The sequence below is a fragment of the Cryptomeria japonica genome, chromosome 7 (assembly GCF_030272615.1).
Source record: "Cryptomeria japonica chromosome 7, Sugi_1.0, whole genome shotgun sequence".
In the NCBI taxonomy this organism is placed as follows: Eukaryota; Viridiplantae; Streptophyta; class Pinopsida; order Cupressales; family Cupressaceae; genus Cryptomeria; species Cryptomeria japonica.
In genome coordinates, this window is record NC_081411.1 from 123,580,778 (window position 1) to 123,592,714 (window position 11,937).

The following is an 11,937-nucleotide window of genomic DNA, read 5'->3' on the forward strand; positions in this document are numbered from 1 at the left end:
GTGTGAAAGGATATGCAATTTGTATGTGAATCTCTTGAGGAAGAAGTCCTGTAATGTATCTTATAGTTTAGTTAAACCCATCTAGCGTGCTTATAAATTATTGAAATTTTAAATCTGGGAGTGCATAAATGTTCGGGAATCCTCCAGAACTTCATGGAAACATTTAATATACAGTACCCAACATTTCGACTTTAAACATTGCCCACACAGCTGCAATTTTCACACTCCGTAAAATTCATTTAATTTCGCACACTTCCGTAAATTATGGTATATTTATATGATATGACCAGACCCGGCCATGGCAAACCTGGGAAACAAAAACTCGGCAAACAACTTCACATAAACTCAAACGGGCAACATGGATTCCAACATAAAACCCAGGAATATTTCACTAAAAAGAATCAAGCACCCAAATCTACAAACCAAATGCTTCAATCAGCTTAAAGATTTTACAATGTACAGGGAATACGATGCTATCATAGCATGTGTGTCATACCAAAAACTCTATTTAAGTTTTTCTCCCTAACAGGTCTCACATATGTTCTTAGACCTGCAATGCAAATCCCTCAAGTTGTCCTAGCAGGTCTAATATATGTTCACAGACCTATATTACAAATGCTGCTTACACAATTCTGCCGCAAAACATCTTTGCAGGACATTGGCAATGTTGCAATTGACTTTCTTAAATGTATGCATTACAGCATACACTATAGCAGAGATGGTCATGGCAAAAACTAAATAAGCAGTTTCCACCATCACAGCATGACTTCAGACTTCACCTGATTTTCGCGTTGGAAGAAAGCTACACCTCAGGCAGGTCAACACTAAGATATTAAAGCAATGCCATTAGGTATGAGTTATGACACACGTTTTATAGAGAGCAACCTCTAGTCTGCCGTGTATTGTACGAGTTGCAATTTGCACACTTGTGTGCGACAATATGAAATTTAACTTCTGAAGTAGCGCCACAGTCATTGCATAAAATCCAGACCTGTTAAAAACCAGTGTTCCCAGTAACAAATGTTTATCCACTTTAGATTCGAGTATTATAGGCAGTGCAAAAGTAAGTAATTAAAAGTATTAACTTGTTAACAAAAATGAAATATAAAATAAAGAATAGTTTTCTTTCTTTGTGAGTCTATGATTCTCATTCAGAGAAGTAAGCATAGACGATCCAAATTCATCTGTAAAATACCTTTTTATTCTGGTAGGATGCGGGCATTGGTGTTGATGCAACCTGAAATATTTCATATAGTCCATATTCAGTAATACAGTTACATAGCAGGAATTTTAGGTTTTTAATAACACAAATCAACTAGGAAGAAAAAAAAATTTGCCTCACATGTTTTTCCTAGAAAACCATGCTATATTAATAGACCGGTATATTTAAAACAATTACTACATTAGAAAATTACCTCTTCATCAAGTTTTTCCCATACTCTTGACATGTCACAAACTGATTTGGAGCAAACAGGGCATGAAAACCTGCAAAATACCAAGAATAAAATGAAATATGTCAGACAAAAGCCTTCACAAATACTCGTGAAACAATCTAGACTTGCCACCATGTTAAAGAGAACATAAGCCTGTACGAGCGAAACTTACTGCAGATGCTGATGCATCTCCTTCAGACAGTGCATATGAATGGTATGGCCACATGGGAGTACACTAATATCCCTTGTAGATTCGAACAAAAACTACAAATGAATAAATCGATACAGATATTTCAGATATTAGAAATTCAATGATGTATTGCAATATCATCAATTAACTATTTCAACTTCCATTTATGTAATCAGATACACAGGCAAAAAGATATCCACACACAACCCACCTCAAAGCAAACTGGGCAGTTATGATGCATTGCTCTTTCTACACAAGGATGGCAATCCTTCAATGCAACTGAATAGCAGCAACCTTCAGAAGAAAGAGATTGATATGTTGAGACTCACAGCATATAATACATCCTTATGCAAAAGATGTGATTTCCATGAACCAAGTCCAGTAATGAGATGAAAAAACAGACTGCAAACAATTCTCATTTACAATATACATACCACATTTGTAGCAGTGAAAGAAATTATCTTGTCCCCCAGTTCTGTAGAAAAGTAGTTACCAGAAACATTTAGACCTAAGAAGATCACATACTTCAACTATAATCGCCCAAAATACATGAAACCTGAGAGAACGTGCGTAATAGAAACTCACCTACAAATACCACAACCATCACAGTGGTATTGCTGCTTTGAGAGCTGAAAGATCAATCAACAAGGTCATGTTCAGTCCATACCCCAACCACATTCCCAAATATAACAGGTCGGAATTTTTCAATACATCTGAAGAATATTCCATAATCAAACTAGGTGACAAATAATGGGGACAGTGGACTTACATCATCATCATAGAACTTGCAGATCTCACAGAAGTATTTGCCCATACACACCCCACAGTTGACACATATTTGCTTAACCTGAGTTCATCATAAAGTAAAAAGAGATTAAATAAGTTAGGAAAACTTGCTAAAAGCACATTTTATTATCAGCCGACAGAATTATACCAAAGGTTAGGCACTTACATCTTGTTCAGTGCCACATACTGAACAGATGACCTGAAAAAGCAATAACAAACATTGTAACTTGCAGCTAAGCCCCACATATAAAGCAATTGCAAATAATGTACATGGTGCAAAGCTAAATCTCACTCAAATAGAAAGGCGCTTCACTCAAATGGAAAAGCAGCATTACCTGCTGCACCTCATGACGAGGAATGTCGTGACTCTCTTGTGGATTAACATCCACAGCATTCTGTAAAAACATTTTGAACCATTAAAACACATTTTGAATTTATAGAATGAATAGAGAAGACCATAACAACCATTTACAAACAGACATGGAAGACTACCTTTGCCTCATTGTGGCAATGTCTGCAATCAAAGATCTCATTGCAACATGGAGCCCTGATACTACACCTCCGTCTATAATGGGAACAACTGTCATCAAAAGGACAGATAAAACAGTATTAAGTTTGGTACTTACTAATAATTCATAGAGAAAGATGAAATAAACAGTATTGAAGTGCTCTGAAAGTGTATGCTAACTGTAGTTAAAACTAGCAAATAAAACATGGAATTTCATTTCTTTGTATGAAGGACACATAAAGCCATAAGAACCACAAGAATTTAACAAATAGACGGGTTTTAGTCTAAAGAATTAATTAGTTCTTCCTAACTTTGTAGTTAAGTTCATTAGCGCCACACAAAAATATGAACTAGCTACAGGACCAATGCTATACCATTACAAACAATGTTATGCACTACCTCCTTATTTATTTTATAAGTATCAAATTATTGTTTTTGATATAAATGTGCTAGCTACCAACAATTCTGCAACTTACTCTGTATATGACCTGTAAACCAGTTGAGATATATCATACATAACACCGAAAAGGAAGGACTTGTAACAAATGTTGTAGAAACTAGAAGTTTGTTCTCTTGTTTACAATTTGCACATATAAAAGTAAAAAATTAAAGTGTATCCATATATATTTTTTAAAAATTCACGCAAATACAGTGGCTTACTCACCCATATTGACCATATCCTACATCTAGCTTTTCAAGGCTTTCATTCACTGATTGCATATCCCTCATTTTTGAAGTTGAGACAAGTTCTAAAGGCTCATCACATCCTTTTGTGGCCAAATGCTCGGGAAGAACCTCCATACTTGGACACATTGTTCACAGCCCTGTACCTGCATAAGAAGTAGTTTAAAGTCAGTTTTACAGTTCTAAATAAATTCCAACATTGCAGACATTGGTCAGCATCCATCTAAGAACACCGGCCAAATCTCTTTGAATTGCCCCACTCTGATCACAGTGCTCCATAGCAATCCAAGTCAGCAAGCACAAAATCCAAGCATAATGGTGAACAGCTTCATTCATCCAATTTTCCATGGATGATACAGCATGCTAACAATTTAAGTCCAACTGGAAACTCAATCATCTCCTGAATAAATCTTCAGTATTACAACTTTGAAGAGTTGTCAGGTTGCAGTTTGAAACTAATTTGTTTGAGTCCAGGAACATAAGCTTTGCCGCACGATCACTTGATGCAGTCTCACACCTAAAGAAATCAAGGCAATCAGCCCAAATGCAATAGTTCAGGGACAGGACCTCCGTTTCTGGTGAAAGAAAAGAGAAGAAACAGATCAAGCACATGAAGAGAGGGAAAAACAAAAAATCAAGATAAGGCAAGAAACAATGATAACCATTGTGAGGAATGGGGGCACTGTAGACTGCAGCAGTATAAACACTTGGACATGGCTATTTCTGCTTGCAGTCAAAGTGTGGTATGGTGGCCTGGTAGGTAGTTTGCCGCCCATCCACTTGTTGAATACTTTGGTACTTGAAAACCTGCAGCTCAAGATTCTAAACACACCGCTACAAGAATAAATTCTTTTTGATTTTTCTCGTTTGGTATCACAGAAAATTTCTTGTTTTGCTATATCAAATGTTTCAGAATGCATTAATGGGCATTGAAGCTGATAAAAAACCAACAGAATATTCTGAAAATCTTGCCAAGTTATGAGCATTTACAATGCATAAAGCCTTACATGAGGACATGCCTTGTAAATTCATAATCAAATAAATTTCTTCACCCTAAGGGCAGGAACAGACAGAAAACATATGTTTCCTGTGACTTCACCTTATTGATTAAGATAAGGTTTTAAAATCATCAGTTAACCCCCGACAGGCAAAAACAAAACTGTGCTGGAAACAGAATTCTCCCCTCTTGCTCTTCTCTTTGTTTATGACATTTTATCCTAACAAACTCAATTTATTCTCTTGACATAAGATATCATAAAAGATGACTCTCCAAGTTTGTTTCTTTACCATATTTGATGCCTGACTACTTTATTAATATTTTCTAATCAGTGAACCTAAGCTTGAGTAGACATAAATACCAACAAAGCTACACTCAAAAAGTTAAATTCCAGAAGCTTTCACTCCTCAAATTTAAATAAACATTTGGCATAATTGCCTTAAAATAAATTGGGTCCGATTTGAGTGATTCATGTTGTTGGATCCCAATAAAGAAGAGAAAAGGCCACAAGGTGGTCAAAACCATGAGATCAAGCAATCTTTAAGGACCATCAAGCAAAAGGAACAAAGGAGAAGATTATGAGAAAGACTTGAGGAAAATACAACCGAAACATAGCCAAGTTGAATAGTCAAGATAGCCTCTTTCCCCATACCTCTTTATTCTGATGGCTGAAGATTTGGGGAGATTTATAAAATCTCAGGTGAGGGCTGGTCTAATTGAGGGGTGGAACTGGGGTAATCAAATACCTTCCCACTCACACTTGCAATTTGTGGATGACACTGCTTTGATGGGTCTTGCTAGAGTTAAGGAAGCTGTTAATTTCAGAAAGGCTCTGGACATTTATTTGATGGCTTCGGGGCAACGGATTAATGAGGAAAAGTCCTCAATATTCTTCTTTAATACTCCTAATAAGCCTATCCAAGATAGGATTGCAAGGATTTTGAGATTTCAGATTGGCTCCCTTCCTTTTACTTACCTTGGTATTCCTATTGTAGTTGGATCACCTTCAAAAAGACTATGGCAGGATATCTTGGACAAGTTTCACAAGAGAGCCTCTCACTGGACTCATAGATGGCTCTCAGCTTCTGGGCGTGTTACTCTTCTCAAGTCTCTGCATCATTTCTGTGCATCTCTTTTGGTTGAACAAATCCTGCTATTCCCCTAGTATCTTTATACTTCTGTAACTCTCATGACCTTTATGCAGTAAATCCTAATATAATGCTCTCAGTTCCATGTCCTAATGGTAACACAAATGTCTACTTTAGGGTAAGGGAAACTTGGATGTGTTGACAAAAACACCCAAATAAACCCTCAGTTCATTATTTGTTATCGACAAAGAGCTATGTCTGTTCACAGTAACAACCCCAAGATTCTTGTTTCCAGGCACTTAATACTTCTTAGAGAGGACAAGCTATTTTAGTCTAAGTTACTGTACTACAAAAGTTTAGAGCATACCCCAAAAAAATGCAAAATACCTCTTCACTCAGGGTGATCACACATCTTTATAATCAAAGAATCCAGACATCAAATCAGAGTTACATGGTGCAATGTTTTTCCCTATATACTATGCTACATGCGTAACTACACGTTATGGACGAGTTGCAAGTTTGACAATAATATCACCTTAAGGCTGCAACATATAAAATATTAAAAACACAACAATCACTCAAGTTGCTAAATTCATTAAATACAGACTTTTTATTCTAATTGTAAGAACTTAAGTATCTTCTCCAAATTAGAAAACAAAAATAACATTCAAAAAGATCTTGTTTCCTGATGATCACTCTATTTGTTTGCATTAATTCCAAGTTGTTTACAAAGGAGATAGCAGACATCACTAATTCTGAATTTGCTTAGATGCAAGGAAAGCTTCTCACTTAAATAATTAAATTATAAAAATTACTTAAATTTTCACTTTTCATCAGAAAAGTTGTGCTCAAAAGTAAAGCTTCCAAAAGAAGGTTTAAACATTGATAGAAATTGACAAGAAAAAAGGTTATTCAAATACATAACATCCAACACAAAAATTGGTTAGCCTTTAAATAGGCTCTAACAACTAGTATACCTATATTCTAAAAAAAATATACATAAAATAATGCCGAGACATATCACATAATTGTCTTGCATGATTATTAATCGTAAAGAAGGACATGGAGCTGAATAATGCTGCACTCTTTCACTCTCATTAAAGATGTAGCCGTTTCATATACTTAGAGACAAGTGGCAATGATTCTATTTTATTCGAAGTAATAAAATAGTACTTATAGAGAAACTGAAACATGAATGCATTTACTTGTCATCTACACGTCAAATTTATTCAAAATCAATTTTTTGTTTACGGATATTTGTATGTCTTTGTAGATGCCTCTCGGCATAACTAGTATATACCTATATTAAAAAATATATGTAAAATATGCCGAAAGATGTCTTATAATAGAAGAGAATCATTTGTAAACTAAATGTTCTTCTAAAATACTAAACACCAAGAATACAAATCCATTAAAGTCATGTATGCAAAAAGCTGTGAATCTAACTGGAGACAAGTGGCGAGGGTTCTATTTTATTTGGAGTAATAAAATAACACCTCCACAAAAGCTGAAACGTGGCATATTTCATGCATTTACCCGTCATTTGCATGTCAAATTGTTTCAAAAATTGATTTTTGTTTACGGACATTTTGATGTCATTGTAGATGCCTCTCAGCATAATGAATGGGCTAATAAACTAGTACACCTATATTTAAAAAATATATGCAAAATATGCCGAGGGATATCTTATGATAGAAGAGAATCATCTGTAAAATAAATGTTCTTCTAAAATATTAAACACCAAGAATACAAATCCATTAAACTGCTGCATGCAAAAAGCAGTGAATCTAGTTGGAGACAAGTGGCAAGGGTTCTATTTTATTTGGAGTAAAAATATAACCCCTCCACAAAAACTGAAACATGGCATGTTTCATGCATTTACCCGTCGTTTGCATGTCAAATTGTTTCAAAAATGGATTTTTGTTTACGGACATTTTGATGTCATTGTAGATGCCTCTCGGTATAATAATACCTTTGATATTAAAGAAAATTGCTTCACGATGCATAACATCTAAGCGTAAATGGTAAATGAAGAAAGGTGCATCACTAAATTCATCCGTAGGACATATTAATGTTTCATTGATTTTACAAATGAGTGTTCTTGTGAATGTCAAATTCTGAAAATATTCTCAACAATTTGATTGATTATCCTGATTGTGACTGCAAATATCTGTGCTTAAAAGAGTAGGTAGCATGTTTCTTCTTCTGTTTTATTTAAGTTACAAACTACTTACATATTTTATTCTGCAGGTATTCATTTTGCATGTTACGACTCTTTACAGGTTTCTGATACATCCATCTATGACTTTTCTGTGTTCTGCTTAAATCTAGTTATCTACACATTCTAATGCATTCTGTGTTCAAATCTGCTTCTAGAATTCTGTATGTTTCTTGCAAGTTGTTGATTCTTTGTTTTCTTCTTAAGGCTAGTTTACCTATAAGTAGTTTTTAATCTCAACTAGTTACCAGCCATTTTGTGTGTTGTTGCCCTTTAGATTTTTAGAAATTTGATTGATTGTTTACTTACCTGAAAATTATACAGTGTTATACAGTTCCATGTTGGTTCTAATTTGTTTTCCTTGAAGCTGCATAGCTCATGTGAGCTGGTTGTTAGCATTGTCAAATTTGGCGTATTGATTTGTTTGTATCAAGTTCTTAACTCTGTTACCTGTAAAGACCCACAGCTGCCTGTATCCAAGTCCCAGTTTAGGAACCGTGGTGCGCCTCATAATACCTGCAGAAAACTTGGGAAGAAACCCAGCACATTTTTCTTTTCCTTTTTCTTTTTTTTGTTTCCCTTCTTTTTGACCTGCTAGGTTAGCTATCCAACCTAAAACAATCAACTCTAAGTGAAAAATTGACCTCTAAACACCTTGTACCACAGAAAGAAATTTTCATTCTGAAAACAAAATATTCAAAGCAAAGACACTTGCTGAACCTTCGTTCTTGCTTGTTATTGCAAAATAGAGATTAAGATTGATCACTTAAGTTTTCAGAGCAGTTGAACTGCTATTCCTACACTCATACAAGAGACCATTCATTGCCAAGGAGACAATGGATGAAAATTCTTAGATTGGAGATAAGTTGTTTTGTAATTTTTTACTCATTTTTTCTTCCAAAACTAAACTCCTTGCTTTGTTTTTCATTTTTCTCCATCTAAATGAATTAGTACATAAGTTTTGTTTCAATTTGTTTGGAATATGTTGTCTTCCACACTTGTTATCACAGGGATTAAAATGGCAGCCTGTTCTAGCTGGGCCAACCCCACTTAAAAGCAGACTCAAATTCACCATTATGGAAGCATGTTTGTATAATACGATATGTTCCAAGTGGTGGGACATATATTTGGATTTGCAGTAAATTTAGTGTCAAATGTATAAGCTCATACATTCAAATGAATACCACAAAAAAGTACAATTTAGTATGTTTTCTTTGCTTTCTTTTTTTTTTACAATTCAATTTTTAAATAGGTGAATAATAAAGAATTCACCTCCCAAAAAATTTTCTTGTGAGACGACTTGTGAAGGTGTGAGAGGCACTTTCTAACATGGCCATCAGCAAGCTTTGTTTGCTATGGAAACAATCTAACAATAAAAGGCCAACAAATATTAAAAAACTGATCTTAGAGAACACGTAATCAGATTGTGTGGAATATTCTTAGTTTCACCAAGCCCATCATGAATACAATTCATTATACTGACATTAATAAGCCATGCCTCGGAGAGGTATATGATGGCATCAACTCAATGATTGAGAAGATAAAGGCCATCATGAATGAGAATAAGCAAGGTCCTTAAGAAATTTTATTCAAATTGATGCACACAATTCCTATAGAGAAAACTAACAAAATGATCACCCATTGCATCTTCTTGCCTTTGCACTAATACTAATATACTCCAACACTAAAATCCTTCCTTTGCTGAAGAGGGCTGCACCATACAAAGATACGGAAGCTAGCAAAGGTATAATCTAGTATTTGCTAAACTATTTCTTAGTCCTAATTGTGACATGCAATCACAAATGAATTTGTTTATTTTATACACTGAAATAGCCAAACCATTCCCACTCTCCATGGCAAGTATAATAAAGATGCTCACGATTGATGATACCTCCATAGCCAAAAATTCCAACAGTTATAGCCTCCAGCAATCGAAGTCTTATGTCACTAAACTTACAAAATGTTTTTCAAGCTTGAAGTTTATAATTTTATAGCTCTAACTCTCTACTTTGCCTCCTTTAGTTGCCAATTCATCATAATTTGAATGGATTCCTGTGCATGCTCCATCAGCTCAATAAAGTACAACAATTGTCATCAGAAAATGAAGATTTAGTTTACGTGCGTTTCAAATTTTACTTTCTTTTGCACAAACAAAACGACTACAAGAGTCAACAAATATTGTGGGCTATAGAGCCACAGCTAGCTGACTTGGATGCTCCCGCCACCTAACAATTCATTTTTTTAACAGTCAATTAGCCAACATACTTTTAGTGCAAGTGCCAATGGCACTCCTTGGTGTTCTTATAGTCTACCTATATCATATGACGTCAGGAATGATGATGATGGTTTTTATGAAGACCCAAATGATGATGATTGCTCATTTAGTTGTTTTAATAATGAACAATTCATACCTACCATGATATTAGACAAACTCATATTGAAATAATATTGCTGATTGCGTAACATGTTTAAGTTTGATCTTAGCCTTCTTCTAAAGACTTGGATCTCATTCATATTTGAAAGACGCTCCCAAGGTTTTTATTTCCCTTAATCTTCATCCACCAGATCTGATGCCGCTATTTGTAAGGCAAAAAACATACATAAAATGTCCAGGATCTAGTTTAATCCAACATTTTATTCTGATGTCATTATTTCTTTGTATAAGAACAAAGATAATAATTTCATGGATCTAGTTTATTCAACCAACATACACCGCAGTATGTGCTGTAGAAAATCCATACCATGTTTATGCCTGCTTCTCAGACTCATTATTGCCAAAATTGTTTCTAAGGTACTTCCGGTGGGAAGGGTACAAAACTAAGAGGACAGCATAACAAAGACAATTCCAATATCACAACAGCCAATTCTATACAAATTGCACTGCCTGTACACACTTTAACAGGCCCAACGGACCGAAAGTCCTAATAGATCGACAGATCCTTCAGATCGATTAAATCTAGAAGGCATTAAAAGTTGTCATCATCAAGGTCGCCCCAGCAAGATTCTAAACATTTTTATTTTTATTTTATAAAATTCTGTAAACCCTAGAATTAAAAATCCTCCCAAGGTATGTCCAGGAGGCAAATAACCAAAAACTTATCCACCTTTAATTTTCCTTTAATATATAATTAGGAGTTATATATACTAATGCGAGGCTAAATGTCCATTTTACCTAGAAATTTACTTTCTTAGTTTAAGTAGGGGGGAAAAATTAAATTCTTGCGCTGAGTGTAATCTGGAGAATTTTTTGCTGTCTTTTTTTTGTATCGATTCAACACAAAGAAAAATGAAAAAAGAAACAGCATATATCATGTTTTACCAGTGAAATCAGAAATTCAGACAAAGAAAACCTAGATGAAAAAAAACAAAAAAACAAAGAGTACCTCTGATCTAGAGAAAAAACCGGCACACAAAATAGTTAGGAAAATAAAACTACAAATCAATCATCCAACACAATCGCTACGGTTAAAAAACCTCGAGCTGCTTCGACGAAATCCGCTTTTCTGTTTAGATGAAAATCGCCAATCTGTTTCTGCAAACCCGCTTTTGCTTCTTGTTTTGACTCTTTTTCTTAATTAATAAATAGAACAAGTAAATTGAACAGCAATCTTTTTGCGGATAAGACGAACGAACACAAGTGATCAAGGAGGACAAGAGGGTTTTATGAGGACAAGAGGGTTTTATACGCGGTGCCGACCGCAGGCGTTTCTGAAGAGCGGTTTTTTAGATTATTACGGAAACCCGGGATAAATAATATATAAAGCAGATGTACCTGAAGAATTCTGATGCCACTCTTTTCCAAAATATCTTCGTGGAAGGATATGTGCTGACGATGCACCAGTTCTGGGATGACAGCACCTTGGCCCCACCACCAATCTTATCCTATGGGAAGTGCTGTTCTGATACCGTTGAAATTTTTTTGGAACTGGACACGAGGTTACTTGCAGTGTCCCTATTTGCAACGAATTATAAGGTTGCTGAGGTCTTAAACAACCAAAACGTGACAGGTAAGTGAAGGTGAAAAGGTTTCTTT

At 35.1% G+C, this 11,937-nt stretch overlaps 1 protein-coding gene across 4 annotated transcripts; it reads right to left on the reverse strand.

Moving 5' to 3' along the window:
- Positions 1-416: 416 nt before the first annotated feature.
- Positions 417-11,621, reverse strand: LOC131056333 (probable E3 ubiquitin-protein ligase RZFP34). 4 transcript variants are annotated; one of them, XM_059209142.1, is made up of 13 exons: positions 4,264-11,621; positions 3,582-4,118; positions 2,902-2,989; positions 2,745-2,804; positions 2,576-2,608; positions 2,393-2,470; positions 2,209-2,252; positions 2,058-2,098; positions 1,835-1,917; positions 1,606-1,697; positions 1,416-1,485; positions 1,196-1,237; positions 417-991 (listed from the first exon to the last, which is right to left on the reverse strand). In XM_059209142.1, exons 2-13 carry the CDS (start codon positions 3,728-3,730, stop codon positions 872-874), a joined length of 900 nt encoding a protein of 299 aa, XP_059065125.1. In that variant the 5' UTR covers positions 3,731-4,118; positions 4,264-11,621; the 3' UTR covers positions 417-871. The 4 variants fall into 4 exon arrangements, with proteins under 4 accessions (XP_059065125.1, XP_057846676.1, XP_057846681.1 ...); XM_057990693.2 differs by having other exon boundaries at positions 3,582-3,747; positions 11,379-11,612; XM_057990698.2 differs by having other exon boundaries at positions 3,582-3,747; positions 11,288-11,612.
- Positions 11,622-11,937: the final 316 nt, after the last annotated feature.

Excerpts from the sequence above, each read along its gene's own strand:
- LOC131056333 (XM_059209142.1), bottom strand. The coding sequence starts at position 3,730 with ATGTGTCCAAGTATGGAGGTTCTTCCCGAGCATTTGGCCACAAAAGGA. Across the intron at positions 2,805-2,901 it reads ATTGCCACAATGAGGCAAAG|AATGCTGTGGATGTTAATCC; the intron begins GTAGTCTTCCAT and ends ATGTTTTTACAG. Across the intron at positions 1,698-1,834 it reads ACTGCCCAGTTTGCTTTGAG|TTTTTGTTCGAATCTACAAG; the intron begins GTGGGTTGTGTG and ends ATTCATTTGTAG.